This window comes from Cajanus cajan, chromosome 4 (genome assembly GCF_000230855.2).
Source record: "Cajanus cajan strain Asha chromosome 4, NIPB_CcT2T_4, whole genome shotgun sequence".
Taxonomy (NCBI): domain Eukaryota; kingdom Viridiplantae; phylum Streptophyta; class Magnoliopsida; order Fabales; family Fabaceae; genus Cajanus; species Cajanus cajan.
This window is the reverse complement of record NC_138520.1, coordinates 63,261,585-63,279,846: the sequence shown is the minus strand read 5'-3', so window position 1 is coordinate 63,279,846 and position 18,262 is coordinate 63,261,585. Positions and strand designations below refer to the sequence as shown.

Sequence of the window (18,262 nt, the reverse complement as noted above, 5' to 3'; positions counted from 1 at the left end):
TTACGTCGTGGGTGATCCTAAGGTACACCTTGTTAGCATGTTACGTCGTGGGTGACCCTAAGGTACATCTTGTTAGCATCACTAGCGGCACACCTGGAGTCATATATGCATATGATGCATGTCATACATTCATTATTACATTGACTCAATATTTGACTTATTATAGAATTTCATGTAGTACATCATATCATCAGTTTCCATAGTCTCATAATCACAACTTGTCTCAATCATGTCATTTATGCATAGTTCACATAATTAATCCTCATAAGGTATTTTAACATCAATTACACGTTCATGTATTAGTTCCAACAAGGAATAAAGTAGAGCAAACAGAACATAAAACAAAACACATTAATACTTTGCACATTCAAAGAAACAAGCATCAGGCAAGGGATTAGGAGCCAATGCGACAATCATACTATCTAACAATTATTTCCACAGCCCCGAGCGAGGTTTCCCACTCCCCCTTACCTAGATAAGTAGGAGCTGAACTAGAGCATAACCTACAAAACCTTCTCCTCTAGACTCCCTCTGTCTAAAGTAGGAAGTAGAGGGAAAAGAAAAGAGAGAGCAAAAGAGGAGAGGATGAGAAGATGAGATGTGTGATTTTGGGAGATGTCAGGGGCTCTATTTATAGGAATTCTAGTCTACTTACCAGAATGGCCCGTATCAAAATTGGAACGGCCATTCTAAACTTTTCAAATATACGCAAATTTTTCAACTAGAACGACCCGTTCCAAAATCAGAACGGCCCATTTTCAAAAATCAGAATGGCCCGTTCTAATATCAGAAAGGCTCGTTCTGGGGTTCATTTTTACACACATTGACCTTTATTGGAATGCCCCATTTCTAACTAAACTCTTTAGGCATTTTTAGAATTCCGAAACGGGTCGTTTCCCTTTGGGAACGTCTCGTTCTGAAGAAATCAAAATTGGTATCTTTTCTACTTTGGAACGGCCCGTTCCACTTTTGAAATGGCCCGTTCTGCTGCTTCAAAAATAGTATATTTTCTTTGTTTGGAATGACCCGTTCAATTTTTGGAACAGCCCGTTCCGGCGTAAAAGATAGAATTTTATAAAAATTTTCATAATTAATTTAAATTATTAAAAACCTTTACACTATTTTATAAAAACTCCTTTTAATTAACTAAAATAAATATATGAAAATAAATAATAATCAACATTGTATCAGTAGAAAATTCAGGGTGTTACAATTCTCCCTTTCTTTTAGAAATTTCGTCCTCGAAATTTACCTGAAAATAGAAATGGATAAGCTTCTCACATCTTGCTTTCTAATTCCCATGTAGCACTTTCTTCAAAATTTCCTCCCAGAACGACCTTAACCAAAGGGATTTTCTTTCCTCTCAGTTGTTTCACCCTCGTATCATAAATTCTTAAAGGAACCGTTTCATAGGTGAGATTATTCTTCAACTGATTGTTGTCAGGCTTAATGATATGGGAAGGGTCATGAACATATTTTCTGAGTTGGAAAACATGAAAGACACTATGAAGATTTGAAAGAGATGGAGGTAAGGCAATTTGATAGGCTACTCCAACGATTCTTTTAAGAACTTGGTAAGGGCCGATGAAACGTGGAGTAAGCTTACGGGATTTCAGTGCTCTGCCTATTCCTGTCCAAGGAGTAACTTTAAGGAATACATGATCACCTTCTTTAAACTCAAGTTCTTTTCTCTTCTTGTCATTATAACTCTTCTGCCTACTCTGGCCTGCTCTCATCCTCTCTTGGATCATATTAACCTGTTCAGTAGTTTATTGAACTATCTCAGGTCTTAACATGGCATTCTCTCTAGGTTCTGCCCAACACAAAGGTGTTCTACATCTCCTACCATACAAAGCCTCATAGGGTGTCATCCCAATACTGGAATGGTAGCTATTATTGTAGGTAAACTCTATCAAAGGTAGGAAACTATCCCAACTACCCCCATGTTCTAAGATGCAAGCCCTCAACAAGTCTTCCAAAGATTGTACAGTTCTCTCAGTTTGGCCATCTGTTTGGGGATGGTAGGTTGAACTCAATCTAAGCTTAGTGCCTAAAGCCTTATGCAAACTCTCCCAAAATCTAGAGGTAAACCTAGGATCTCTATCAGATATTATACTAGTAGGAACTCCATCCAACCTCACGATCTCACTAATGTACAACTTGGTTAACCTTTTCAAAGGGTATCTAATATTAATGGGAATAAAATGGGCATACTTAGTCAATCTATCCACAATGACCCATATAGCATCCAAGTTTTTCACAGTCTTAGGTAACCCAACTACAAAATCCATAGAGATGTTATCCCATTTCCACACAGGCACATCTAAAGGTTGCATCAGACCTGAAGGTTTTCGGTGTTCTACCTTAGCTTTCTGACATACTAGGCAGACATACACAAATTCCTCCACTTCCCTCTTTATCTTAGGCCACCAAAATATCTTTTTAAGGTCTTGGTACATCTTAGTGGCTCCTGGATGGATACTAAGGCTACTCTTATGACCTTCTTCTAGGATTGCTCTCTTAAGCTCTAGCATACTAGGAATGCATAAACTATCCTTAAATCTCAAGACTCCATCCACTCCAAATCTAAATTCACTCTCCACACCTTGATTCATCTTCTCTACTTGACTCAATAAGAAAGGATCTATCTTCTGACCTTTTCTAATCTCATCTATCATGTTATTAGTCACTCTCAAAGCTCCCAACTTGATACTCTTAGAGGTCAATTCGCACTCTAAACTCATATCCCTAAACTCTTCAATCATATGCAATTCCCTAATCATCAAAGAAGACACTCTTAAAGATTTTATACTCAAAGCGTCAACTACAACATTAGCTTTGTCGGGGTGATAGTTCAATTGAAAATCATAATCCTTAAGAAATTCTAACCATCTCCTCTGCCTCATATTCAATTCTTTTTGGTCAAACAAATACTTAAGGCTTTTATGATCACTAAACACCTCAAATCTAGACCCAAACAAGTAATGTCACCACAACTTAAGTACAAATACTATTGCAGCTAACTCAAGGTCATGGGTAAGATAGTTTTGCTCATGGATTTTAAGTTGTCTAGAAGCATAGGCTACTACCTTACCCTCATGCATAAGTACTCCTCCTAAACCTAATTTAGAAGCATCACAAAATACCTCAAAAATCTTACTAGGGTCAGGTAATTAATGCTAACACAGGAGCACTAGTTAATCTCCTCTTAAGTTCTTGAAAGCTTACCTCACACCTAGAATCTCACACAAAAGGTTGATCCTTCTTTGTTAGCTTAGTCAAAGGAAGACCTAGCCTAGAGAAATTCTCTATGAACCTTCTATAATAACCGGCTAGTCTTAAGAAACTCCTAATCTCAAATACTGATTTAGGTGAACTTCACTCTAACACAGCTTCTACCTTAGTAGGATCTACCGCTATCCCACCCTTGGGTATCACATGTCCTAGAAAGTTCACACTATCCAACCAAAATTCACATTTTGACAACTTAGCATACAATTGCTTCTCCTTTAGAGTTTGAAGAACTATCCTAAGGCGCTCAACATTCTCCTCCCTAGTCTTGGAATACACTAGGATATCATCTATGAAGACCACTATAAATTTATCCAAGTAAGGGTGAAAGGTCCTATTCATGTAGTCCATAAAAACACCATGTGCATTAGTCACACCAAAAAGCATAACTAAATACTCATAGTGCCCATAGCGGGTTCCAAAGGCAGTCTTAGGAACATCCTCAGCTCTCACTCTAATCTGATGGTATCCTGACCTTAAATCTATCTTACTGAACACACAAGCTCCAACTAGTTGATCTATTAGGTCATCTATCCTAGGCAAGGGATACTTATTCTTAATGGTCACTTTATTCAATTGCCTATAGTCTACGCACAACCTCATGCTCCCATCTTTCTTCTTAACCAATAAAATAGGCGCTCCACAAGGCAAGGCACTAGGCCTAATGAATTGTTTCTCTTGCAATCCTTTTATTTGTTTCTTAAGCTCAACTAGCTCTTTAGGAGACATCCTATAGGGTGTTATAGATATGGGCGAGGTACCTGGCACTAGGTCTATACTAAACTCAATCTCTCTCAGGTGGTAAACTAGACACATCCTTAGGAAATACTTATGGGAATTCTCTCACTAAGGGAATCTCATCTAGCTTACTATCAGTCTCAAGTGTTAAGGAAGCTAGGACCATGTACACTCTTTCATTTTTCTTTAAACAAGTTTTGATGTCGGCAGCAATAAGAAATTTTATACTCTTACATTCACCAAAGGAAATAGATTTATTGAAGCAGTTTAAAAGGACATGGTGAGAAGATAATCAATCCATACCAAGAATTACATCTAATTGACTAAGAGACAAACAAATTAAGTCAACTAGAAACTGTTTATCAGAAACTGTCAAAGGACATTTCAAACACACTAGGGATGTAGTCACAGGACCATTTGTAGGGGTTTCAACAACTAAATTAAAATCTAACAAAGACACAGGAAAATTTAATTTTTGGACACAAGAGATGCAATTAAAGGAATGAGTTGCACCAGAATCAAATAGTACAATAAAAGGAGTCTCAGCTATGAAACAAGTACCTTGTATCAAATTTTTCGACCGAGCACCTTCAACACCACTAAGAGCAAAATATTCTCCCTACAGTCTTTGGACGTTCAACTTGCAGCCCCGATCCAATGACACGTGTTCTTGGTGGTTCAAGATATTGGGTACTGATGTGACCTTTACCATTGCAGTTGAAGCAGGTAATCTCCTTGTCTTGACACTCAGACTGATTATGACCAATTATACGTCCACACTTTCTGCATCTTCCTGAAGAAATGGACGTAGACCCTCCAACAATTCCAGTAGCATTCACATTGGATCCTTTAATAAATGACTTACTTTTATTAGCAACAGCTATACTCCCTTGAAATCTAGTAGGAGCGGAGTAAGGCTTACTCTTACCCAAAGTACTAGAATTCACAGCACGGATAGGACCTCCAACTCCTTTATAGAAAGTAGCACGTGCACGATTGTCGCGATCATAAATGCTGCACTTGTTGACCAGAGTGGGAAAGTGATATATCTCTTGATAGTTAATTGCAGTTTTCACTTCAGGAAGCAGACAATTTACAAATTTTATGCATTTAGCCCTTTCACCACTCTCACCATGGTAGTGTATACAATAACGAACCAAAGCATCAAATTTGGCAGCATATACTTCTACTGTGTCGTTCCCTTGTTTTAGTTCAAGGAATTCCATTTCTTTTCTACTCCTTACATCATCTGGGAAATACTTCTCAAGAAAGACCTTCTTGAAGTTGTCCTAATTCAAGTGCACGCCCCATCAAGAATCCTCCAAAGTGCTCCTTCCCACCAAAAGTGAGCATCAACAGTCAACATGAAGGTGGCCAACTTCACCTTCTGAGTAAGGGGACAATCCATGACATTGAAGATCTTCTCGATCTCCATTAGCCAATTCATAGCGACATCTGGGTCGTATCCCCCTTTAAAGGTAGGTGGGTGGTTTCGTTGAAATCATTCCAACCAGTTAAGAGCGACTCCAACCCTATTGTTGTTATTCATAGCTTGTGCTAATGCTTGAAGAGCATCAGCAATCGCACGATCATTTCTACTAGCCATAATCTAAGGAAATAATATAACCAATAAACATAATCAATCATCACACTTAGCATACCAACAAGTTCCACAATCAATTCAGTCCATCATTCATCTACCAAATAAGCATAGTAAACTCATAACTCACGGTCGATTAGATCGACCAGCTCTGATACCACTAAATGTGACACCCTTTATCCCAACATAAATACATAATAAGTATAAAAAAAAAATTTAGTGAATAAAATATTTCATAGTTTGATATAAAATAATTATCTCAAGTATTATAAGGTAGAAGATGCACATTCGTAACTCACAAATATAAGTATCAAAACTCAAGAAATCATAATAAAACAAAGATTATAGATTAATTCTAGTAAAGGTAGCAATGCCTCCTATTTATAAATTAATTTATAATTTTCCAAATCATGTAATAAAAAAAAATAATATGACAAAGATGAACATTTAGGTCTTTTATCAAGAACGTTCAAAATTATAAAAGAAAAGAAAAATAATTCTTTTAAAATAATAATATCCCAAACTAAGCCTAGCTGTGCCGGATGTCACATCCTATCAGAGCACGCCCAACTGAAGCCTTAAACCTCATCACCAACATTCTCATGATGATGATCGCCTGCAACATAATTTAAACACGTACAAAATCAACAAGAGAGTGAGAAACATCTCACTCAGTTTCAGATGTAGAAATAAAGGTTAAATAGCACACACACACAATAAATATAAGTTACATGTAAATAATACACATACATAATTGTTGAGAATTCCCATTGAAACCACTTTTGTTATCACTTTAAATCATGTTTTGTTCTATTAACGGACTCAAACACGGCAAGTATACCGGCCGTTCAAGTAGTAAAATTATCGTCTCCACAGGGATTAGTAGGCTAAATAAGTATTTATTGACTACTCGTGACTAAAGAATAATTCCAATTTTGTATTTTATCATGTAAATGTAAATTGAAGACCATAACTACTGGAATTGTTTAAACTATAAAAATAATTGATTGAGAATGGAAAAGGCAAGAAATGGTATTATGGAATCGTGAGGTTGTGGGGGTTAGATTTCACCGAACATCACACTAATGAATCCTTAATCTCTTGTTACATCTATTGCTTAGTCAACCATAAATTTACTCAAACCTAATCCCTTAGAGAAAGAGCCTAGGTGCGGATATTGAATATCAATCCCTTGAGTACCCAATACCTACACCCGCATTACAGATTAGGGTTTAAGACTACTAATGGGTCAAGTTCCATTCCTAGATACAATCCCCAATAGGCATATGTTTCAGAACTAATTTCAATGGTATTTCCCAATACTCAATGGAACCTTAAATCATGCAAAGGGTGATCAATCTAACGCAAGCATTAAGCATAGAAACATACACAACAATGAATGAAACAACACACACATATATATATATATATATCATTGAAAACAAAAGGATTACAATAGAGTTTGTTGGTTACATCTAACCCCAAAACAATGGATAGAATCGCTCAAAATAATGAGGGGAAAACCAAAAATAGAGATGGAAGAGGAAATGAAGAACCGAAGGAAAGATCCACACACGAACGATCCCAAGCCCTGGGAATCCCTTCCGCAGCTCCTGGAGGCGCCCCAGCGTGAATGAGGGAAAAATCCTCGAAATTTTCCTTAAATACGAGCTTGGGGAGTCAGATTAGGGTTACCGCGCCCGACGCATAAGTCTTTGCGCCCGGTGCAGGGCCTTCCTGATAGCTTAGTCACTCTCTACCTCTGAACACGCCCGGTTCAATTCCTTTTGCGCCCGGCGCAATACCATCCAAAGAGTTTAAGGTGCTCTCTGTCTCGATCACGCCCGGCGCGGGTAGTCTCGTGCCCGGTGCAGGCATAACTTGTAGAGGTGTTGAACTCTGTTTTGATCCCGCCCAATGCGGGTAGTCTCGTGCCCGGTGCAGAACTCTTCTCTGCTCCTTAATTCCTTGATTTTCCAGTCCTATAGGTCTTTTATCCTCAATTCTCTATCTGAATACCTGCACATACAAAATGGATCAAAAAGAGAACAATTGTCTTGCAATGGTGCAAAGGATGAGTGGAATTATTTAATAAATCTCCTACAAAAAAAGAGTATAATTGAGGCTTAACAATAATCAATACCACACATACACTCATATATCATGCAATGATGCCATGGACTCGACTCATAAATGCATGCATGTGGCGCCATACGGAAATTTCATATTTCATCACTGGTGATCCTAAGGTACACTTGGTTACATCACTGGTGACCCTAAGGTACACCTGGTTACATCACTGGTGGCCCGAAGGTACACCTTATTAGCATGTTACGTCATGGGTGACCCTAAGGTACACCTTGTTAGCATGTTACGTCGTGGGTGACCTTAAGGTACACCTTGTAAGCATCACTGGTATGCGGCATAAGTGGCACACCTGGAGTCATATATGCATATGATGCATGTCATACATTCATTATTACATTGACTCAATATTTGACTTATTATAGAATTTCATGTAGTACATCATATCATCACTTTCCATAGTCTCATAATCATAACTTGTCTCAATCATGTCATTTATGCATAGTTCACATAATTAATCCTCATAAGGTATTTTAACATCAGTTACACGTTCATGTATTAATTCCAACAAGGAATAAAGTAGAGCAAACAAAATATAAAACAAAACACATTAATACTTTGCAGATTCAAAGAAACAAGCATCAGGCAAGGGATTGGGAGAAGATCCGACAATCATACTATCTAAAAATTATTCCCACACCCCCGAGCGAGGTTTCCCACTCCCTTGTTACCTGGATAAGCAGGAGCTGAAATAGAGCAGAACCTGCAGAACCTCCTCCTCTAAACTCTCCCTGTCTAAAGTAGGAAGTATAGGGAAAAGAAAAAAGATAGCAGAAGAGGAGAGGATGAGAAGATGAGATGTGTGATTTTGGGAAAGGTGAGGGGCTCTATTTATAGGAATTCTGGTCTACCTACCGGAACGGCCCGTACCGAAATTGGAACAGTCGTTCTGGACCTTTCAAATATACGCAAATTTTTCAACTGGAATGGCCTGTTCAAAAATCAGAATGGCCCTTTTTCAAAAATCAGAACGGCCCATTCTAAAATCAAAACGGCCCATTCTGGGGTTCATTTTTATACACATTGACCTTCGTTGGAATGCCCCATTTCTAACTAAACTTTTTAGGCATTTTTAGAATTCCAGAACGGCTTGTTTCCCTTTGGGAACGGGCCATTCTAGAGAAATCAAAATTGGTCTCTTTTCTACTTTGGAACGGCCCGTTCCACTTTTGAAATGGCCTGTTTTGCTGCTTCAAAAATAATATATTTTCTTTGTTTGGAACGGCTCCTTCCATTTTTGGAACAGCCCGTTCCAGCGTAAAAGATAGAATTTTATAAAAACTTTCATAATTAATTTAAATTATTAAAAACCTTTACACTATTTTATAAAAACTCTTTTTAATTAACTAAAATAAATATATGAAAATAAATAATAATCAACATTGTATTAGTAGAAAATTCAGGGTGTTACATTGGCTAACATCACCAATCCACATATGGAGTTAGCTCACCCACTGTCCTCCAAGTACCACGCACCCTCCAGTACCTAGTCAAAGACTACATCTCTAACTAGATACCTTACTCAATTTGGTCATTCAACCATGACATGGATCGACTACTTCCACATCGTCCACACAGTATTAAGGGATTCAACTTTAAAATAACTTTCAACTTATCACCTTAGTACTATGTATGTTAACATAGGACATATATCTTGACCATATGTCCCCAACTTTTTAACTTTATAACAGTAAGCAGCTTTATAATAATACAGTAATAGGCAACTTTACAATAATGCAACAATAGGCATCTTACATCAATATGCAACTTTACAACAATACAACAATAGGCATCTTACAACAATACAACAATAGTTATCTTACAACAATAGGCAACTTTCAACAATAAACATCACATACCAACTTGACAACTTTCTATTCAACTATACAATTATACGACTTTAATAACTTTAACAACTTGTAAACAACTTAATTTCATCAATTACGCAACATATAAGCTTCATACAACTCAAAAATGAGCTCAGATTCAACAAGCACCGAATCAACACATCAAAATCATCAAAACCCCATTTTTCCCAAAAACCCCAAAAATGAGGAATTTCTTTAATTCAACCACTTCTCAAAATTCATACATCGATGGAGTTCCTAAACTCCCCTGAAATTAAACAACCTACATTCTAGCTTCCCTCACCTGAAGATTGGCTCTAAAAAGCCAAGAATCTTAGAAGAAGAAGAAGAAGAAGAAGAACAAAAATAAAAAGAAATATCTTCCAAAGCTTGACTCTTGAACTTAAATCCTTTTAAAACAAGCTTTCTAGTCTAAAATTCAAGAAAAGACAGAAGGCATTAGTGATCTAGAGGAGAAGAAGAATCATACAGAGAAATTTGGGAGAGAAAGAAGCTCGCAGACCTAGAGTCCTTCTCTCTAAAACTTCTCTGTAAAAACCTCTCTTTCTCCTCAATTTCACGTAGCCTATTTATAGAAGTTCAGGAGTGGCCAAAATGACCCGTTTCAAATCCGAAAAGGCCCGTTCTGTACTCGTTAGTCATGTGCAAAAATTACATGCAGAACAACTTATTCTGAAACCAGAACGGCCCGTTCTGGGATTCATCTAGAACAGTTCGTTCTCAATCCAGAATGACCCGTTCTAGTTTGGGAACGCCTCATTCTCAACTAAGATTTATAGGCCCATTTAGTAGTTTGGAACAGCCCGTTCCAGTTTGGGAACTGGCCGTTCCAGTCTACTAATTACGCCACAATACTAACTCTTATTCTTGAATATATATGCATTTCATTCTCATTACTTGTGCTTGATTCTTCTCTTAACGCTTATATCGGTTTAATCACCCGTTGTATGATTTTTGGTTTTTTAATCCGGTTGGAAAACGTTTTTGAAAACCTTAACTGAATATGGTGCCTAAACATCTTTTGTTACAGGGATATACTTGATTTGTCTAGATATCTTGTTCAAGTCATTATTCTTAATACAAAGTGTTAATCTCAAAATATAGAGGAATCATGTTTTAGATTAAGCACTTTAGGATTCAACTATGAGGGATCTTGTTGAATTACTAAATGAACGTGAAAGTTATGAAATTGAAATCATATTTATTTTAAGAAGTAACAAGTGCTCTCACTACAAAAAAAATTCAATTTAGCCACCAAAATTAGCGACCGATATTTATCCGTCGCTAATAGCGACATAATTAGCGATCAAATCTGATTTGGTTACAAATTTTATTTAGCGACCAATTTAGCGATCGAACTTTTGGTGGCAAATAATCAGTCGCTAAATCGGTCCATAAAATAATAAAAATATTATTATTTATAATAATTTTAGCAACCAAATTAAAATCGGTCGCTAAAAACATAAAAAAATATTATTATTTATAATAATTATAGCGACCAAATGAAAATCGGTCGCTAAAAATATAAAAATATTATTATTTATAATAATTTTAGCAACCAAATTAAAATCGGTCGCTAAAAAAATAAAAAAAAATATATTATTATTTATAATAATTTTAGCGAACAAATTAAAATCGGTTGCTAAAAAAAATAAAATATTATTATTTATAATAATTTTAGCGACCAAATTAACATCGGTCGCTAAAAAAATAAAAAATAAAATTATTATTTATAATAATTTTAGCGACCAAATTAAAATCGGTCGCTAAAAAAATAAAAGTGTTATTATTTATAATAATTTTAGCGACCAAATTAAAATCGGTCACTAAAAAATAAAAAATATTATTATTTATAATAATTTTAGCGACCAAATTAAAATCGGTCGCTAAATATAAATTTTTTAAAAAATTTAGAAATATTTTTTTTAAATGAAAGCAAATATAAAAATATATAATATTATTTTTATAATGATAAAAATATTAATAATAAGAAATAAAAATGAATACCCTCCCAATAAAATTAATTTATTTTTTTAAATAATACAAATTATATAATTTAAAATAGATAATTAATATATTATGATGTATTAAAAAATGAGAAACATAATGCTATAAATTAAAATTAAATAATAATCTTTTTAATTGAATATTTTTTAAAAAATAGACTAATTTAAATAATAATTTATCTAGAAAATTTATTTATTTTTCTCTTGAGAAATTTATTTCTCTTTTACCATGCTTAATATTTTATTACATTATTAGATAATATGAAAATACATAATTTATTGTGCTTTTATACTTCTTTTCATAAATCTTATTTTATTTTTATTAATATTTTTAAAATTGACTTAAACATCTAGTTCAATTGATATAAACACGTTAGTTCCATTAAATTAAAAATGATTGACTTATATAAGGATTAATAAAAATTTATCAAACAAATCTAAAGTTGATAAAATATAATTAATGTTCCATTAGTTTAATAAATAAAAATTATAAAATAAATTATACATATAAATATATACACCAATAACACATGAGATCAATTACTTAAAATACATTATACCATCTATCTTCGATTATGCTCGTACTACTTTGGGTAGATATCGCTTCTTTGAGGAAACATGATTTTATTATTATATATGAATTTGATCCCATCATGGGAAACTGATTCAACAACAACAATATTTTAAAATATTTTTATTTTGTTTATTGTTAAATTAATTTTTAATATAAAATATTTATTTAAAATATATCTAATTATACATATATATTTTAAAATTATATTTATTAAATATGTATATAATAGTTTATCTTAAAAATCAATTCATTTAGATATTATAAAATATTTTATTTTAAACATCAATTAAATAATACCTTGCTACTTATAATTTATTTAAATATTTATAAATGAATATTACATTAACTCCATTGATTATTTTAATCCTTGTCTTTAATTTTATTATATATAAAAATTATTTACCTAATATATTTTGAAATTATTTTCATGAATCTTATTTTATTTCAATTGTTATTTTAAAAGTTAGGCTTAATCATTCAATTCAATTGATATAATCGTGCTAGTTTCATTGTTTAAAAGCAATTGACTTATACAAAAATTAGTAAGAATTTGTGAAACAATTATAAAATGAAATATTTGTAGTAATTTAAAAAAATTATTATCCTTTGATTTGAATTTACTCATAGATGTTCATAGTATTTAACTTATAATATATACACATCCTTTTTATTACAATTACACCTGCTTTGTTTAAAAAGGCTAAAATTACTGACAATAGAGCTTGAATCCACACACATACTTACGTGGAGAAAATCTTAAGTCTTCCCCCTTAACTAATTGGGCAAACCACCCGCTAGTTCTTTTTGATCATTTTTTAATACATCACAATGCGTTTCCTTGCTTTTTTCTCTATCAAATAGAATACGTGACTGTTTTAACGGAGTTTTTTTTATTCGCACATTTATTTTAAAGTTTCATGTTGAAATAAAATTCCAACACAAAGTAACATATTTTATAACTAATATCTGGTTTTAAACTTGATATGAAAATATTATGATATAAATTGATAAGATTTTAAATTAGTATTTTATTAATGGTTGATAATTAAAAAATAAAACAAGGATAAATATATTTTTTGAATTTTATATCTTAGATTTAAGATGAATAAATATATTAAGTTAATTAATAATTTATTTAAAATGTTAAAATTTAATTTATAAAAATAATATTTTAAAAGAGAAGTGTTATAATAACATAGGTGTAACTTTTACAAAGTATTACACCGCTCAATAACTTTATATTAAATGTGAATTTTATAAATTCAACCGTTAATTGAAAGTTTTTTACTCTTAGATTATATATACAAAATTTTATATGAATTCAAGATGATTTGATACTTCATTCTTGTAAAATAAAATTGATGTAACATATACATTTCAAAATATATTAAAATATGAACACCTTGATTACCTTCAAGTTGTTGTTTAATTTTAACAAAACTTGATATAAAAATATAAAGTGATATGAACTTTCAATTTAACGGTTGGATTTACAAAATTCACATTTAATATAAAGTTATTGAACAAGTAATACTGTAAAAGTTATTTCTCATTTTAAAATATAAAAATTATTATTTAAAATTTTAAATTTATAATATATAATTTAAATTGTATCATAATATTAATTTTAAATAGAAATAAGTAGATTGTTAATTATAAAAGTAAGTATATATAAATAAAGATTAATTAAATATAATATAATAATTATTATTAGTAATATAATTATTAAATACACCGAAATGAGAGGAATTCAAAGATAGTATAAATATGAGATTGTATATTTGAGGATGACTTAAATGAATTAATTTGAACTATCTATACTGACAATATGCATATGCCTTTTTGTAACTTATCTCATAAGAACTCCACAGTTAAGCGTGCTTGACTTGGAGTAATATAGGGATGGGTGACCTTCTGGGAAGTTTCCCAAAAATTATGTAATTAAGGAAAAAACATGCTGAAAAGTGAAGTATTGTGAAATAGAATATCCTTGAGAGGCCAGTATTTCGTAGCGACCGAATTTGCAACGTCTATAAAATTTAATAATTTAAAAAATAGATTTTTAGCAACCGATTTATTCGGTCACTAATTTTGTCCCCATACACATTAGCGACCAAAATCATTGCAACCATTTTGCGACCAAAATTTTTGGTAACTAAACAGCTACCAAAATTTTCGGTCGCTAAACCAAAATTGTCGGTCGATTTTTTTGCTCGCTATATAGCTTTGCGACTTGGATTTTTGCGACTACTTAAATTCGGTCGCTAATTCAGTCGCTAAGGCAAATAGCGACCGATTTTAGTAATTTAGCGACCGATTTTGGTGGTCGCTAAATCCAAATTTTTTTTGTAGTGTCTTGAGTCCAATCCTTGCTTCTCATAATTGTTCTTACAAATTTTATATTATCGTTCTATTTTACATCATATTAACTTACTTGCAATCATATCAATGTTTCTATATAAATCATTAGAGTAAGAATTACTAAACTCTTAAATCTCTGAGGATCATACTGTATATATATCTACAATGAAACTTGGTTCACTTGTCAAGTAGAGTAATCTAAAATCCTCATCAACGTGCTATTAACTTCTTTATAACAGTGATATAATTAAAAATTGATTAAAAGATATATAAGGGCTTAGAAAAATATAGACTCGAATATCGTCTTTATTAATTGTCATAGACAAGAAAAGCATTTAGTTTGAAATAAAAAGCGACATGCCAGAAAACATGATTAAGCAAAACACAAATATGTGTTGGAGGGTTATTCACAAAGTTTGAAGTTTGAACTGCTACTGTCGTATAATCTAATAAAAATAAATAAATAAATAATAAAATTAAATTAAATTATAAAAAAAAAAAAAAAAAAAAAAAAAACACACACACACAAATAGGGGTCAAGGAAGCTTTCAATATGCTGAGGCCCTGTACCATCCTATCAACGAGTTGTGAAACCATGAAAATGCTGCAAATAACAAAATACATAACTAATGTTTATGAACAAGCGTACTGCATGTATATTGATTTTGGATTTTGGAATATGTTACTTGTTTTGAGAGAAACTTTGAAGAAACACCCAACTTGGGTTTCATATATTTGGGCATTGCTATACAGCTAATTGAAGGATATTACTTGATATAAAACGAATTCAAATATATCATATTTTTTTGCCTTCGCTAAACAACTAATTGCTCTCAATTACCAATATTTAACCAAAACTCTATAAATCATTAATTTTATAAATTGCAAAAACAAGTGCAAAGAAAACACATCAATAACGCACGAGACATGTACATACTTATTAGAAATACTAATGCATTTTAAAATTGTAAGCAGTTAATGTACGAAAGCAGATGATTTATAACCACCTCCAAAATTTACCTTCCTGATACAATAAATATAAGGATTCTTATAGTTTCAGAAGTCTTGCAAAGTTTCTAGCCTGATATTGTGTTGAACATATACCAACTGCACTATACTACATTAAGAATTGATTATTAGTGTTTATCCATGGTTGATTTAAAAAGGCATTCTGTGCCTGTGCCTGCATTAAAAAGAATAAAAAATAATTATTACTTTTAAAAACATTTATGATGTATGTAAAATAAAAAATGTGAAATAAATAAATAAGAAACAAAAAAATATAATTAAAAAAATACAAAAATAAAATAGTTATTAAAAGGATATCCTTTTTGCATAATGGGTATAAATTATGAGCTCGATATATTTATACCCGGTGACATGTACTATGGAATGATTTCCATTTTTCACCTCTTTTTATAAACTTACTTTATTTTACTTCTACTTTATCAAAAGCCATGAATTTCAAAAGTTTCGCTCAACATCTTTAACTTAGTGACATGTACTATGGAATAATTTCCATTTTTCACCTTTTTTTATAAACTTTATTTTACTTCTACTTTATCAAAAGCTATGAATTTCGAAAGTTTCGCTCAACATCTTTAACTTACCGTAAATTTCCTCCGTAACCCTTCAACACAAATATTTATCTTCAAAATCACTTTTATTTGCATGACATCTCCAATGTCTTAAAATTATCATTAGAAAACTAAAAAAATAATTTTATATTTTGAAAAGATAAAAATAAAGAAATATATTTTAAAAATAAAAATAAAAATGTACTTATTATATAAAAATTAAAACGTATTTAAACTTTACTTATATTAGTGCGTGTAAGTTCATGCACAATAATTACTAACATATGGAGAAAGATACTTTTATATTATATATATATATATATATATATATAAAAGAATAAACATAAAAAGACAATGACTATTACTTTTAAATTTTTAGTATTTATGTTATTAATAAAAATAATTTTTTAATAACATCAATTTTTTTGTCATTACGGTCTCTTATCTTATTTCATTTAAAATAAAATCAAAAAAATAAAAAAAAAATTAATAATTAAACTGTTCAAAAATGACATTTGTCCTCTAACTATTATAGGGGTTTAATAATAAGGTTGAAATAGTATTTAGATAATATTTTTATTTGAATTTGGATAGGCCATTATAATTTCCTTAATAAAAAAGAAAATAACAGATATGAATCGAGGCCTTTTTTTTTTTTCTTTTGTTTTTATTTTATCTTTTGTGATAATCGCCATTCACAGCTGTTCTTTCATAACTGAAGTAAGTTTGTCTCCATTCTTCATCATGCTTCTTCACTTCATTAGAATGGCAAAACCAAAAGTCCCACACTCTCTCTTCTTTAAATACATACACTCTTTAGTCTTTACCAACTTCACATCATCTTAACATAACTGAGTAAAACAAAAACAATCCAATGAACTCGCGAAGTCACAACCGCAACCCCATGCACCCGATCCCCACGTCGGACCAAACCCTCCACAACGTGACCTTCCACTCTGACACCATCCTCACCCTCCTTACCTCAAGCCCCTCCGCTGTTGACAGCTGGCTCTCCGACATCCTCCGCCGCCACCGCCGCCGCAAGAACCTCCTGGTGGGCCTTGACATCGAGTGGCGGCCCAACAACAGGCGCGACATGAACAACCCTGTTGCCACCCTCCAACTCTGCGTGGGGCGTCGCTGCCTCGTGTTCCAAATCCTCCACGCGCCGTTCATTCCACATTCCCTTGTCTCGTTCCTCGGTAACTCCAACAACACGTTCGTTGGAGTAGGGATCGAAGGCGACGTGCAGAAGCTTCTAGAAGATTGTTCTCTCCAAGTGGCCAACTTCCTTGAGCTTCGATCCCTCGCTGTGGAGAAGTTTGCTGAGCCTGTGTTGAAGGGCGCTGGGCTTAAGACATTGGGCCTCCGCGTCTTGGGCCTGGAGGTTGACAAGCCCAAGAAGATTACTAGGAGTAGGTGGGATAATTTGTGGCTCACTGCTGAACAGGTGGAGTATGCTGCTGTTGATGCATTTGTATCTTTTGAGATTGGACTCCGTTTGAGTTCAAATAATTAACGGGGTTTGGTTCTTTTACGACCTTTAAGTAGTATTAGAGTTGTGAGCATCTGAATGTTTTATGTTATGTTTCAGAATTTGAGGCCTTCATAATGTTATGCAGACAATTATTATCTTCAATTATGCATGTTTTGAAATGTCCTTTGTGTTATTTTATATTTCTATTTGTAACTTATAAAGGAAATAGATATGTTTTAATTTGATGTACACATTTTTTCCTATAAAATCACTGTATTTTTGTCCTTCTTTAGTTTTATTTTTATCTGTAAATTTCAATCTACAAATCATCCAAACTCTTCAATTAACCATTCACTATTTTTTTTTCTCTGGATATCATTTTTATTATTAAAGAAAATAGGGACCACACGGAATTTTTTTTCTCAATATATAATCATTTTGATTACTAACATAATTTGCACTAGTCCTTTGCAATACATAAGCTTTACTGAAATATAAATTATAGTTTTTGTATAAAATAGATATATCTTTTGTGGATTGCTTAAACTGAAATATTAAATTTAAATTATGCTGATAAAAAGTTCGTCTTTCATTTTTTTTTCTTAGCTTTTTATTAGATGTAAAT

The 18,262-nt window shown here is 32.5% G+C and overlaps 2 protein-coding genes across 2 annotated transcripts; one reads left to right on the top strand and one right to left on the bottom strand.

Moving 5' to 3' along the window:
• Positions 1-4,628: 4,628 nt before the first annotated feature.
• Positions 4,629-5,476, bottom strand: LOC145957446 (uncharacterized). The gene is made up of 3 exons (XM_083073704.1): positions 5,414-5,476; positions 5,187-5,318; positions 4,629-5,048 (listed from the first exon to the last, which is right to left on the bottom strand). Exons 1-3 carry the CDS (start codon positions 5,474-5,476, stop codon positions 4,629-4,631), a joined length of 615 nt encoding a protein of 204 aa, XP_082929830.1.
• Positions 5,477-16,879: 11,403 nt separating this feature from the next.
• Positions 16,880-17,888, top strand: LOC109787720 (3'-5' exonuclease). The gene has a single exon (XM_020346271.3). The coding sequence runs from the start codon at positions 17,035-17,037 to the stop codon at positions 17,677-17,679; it is 645 nt and encodes a 214-aa protein (XP_020201860.1). The 5' UTR covers positions 16,880-17,034; the 3' UTR covers positions 17,680-17,888.
• The last annotated feature ends 374 nt before the right edge of the window (positions 17,889-18,262 follow it).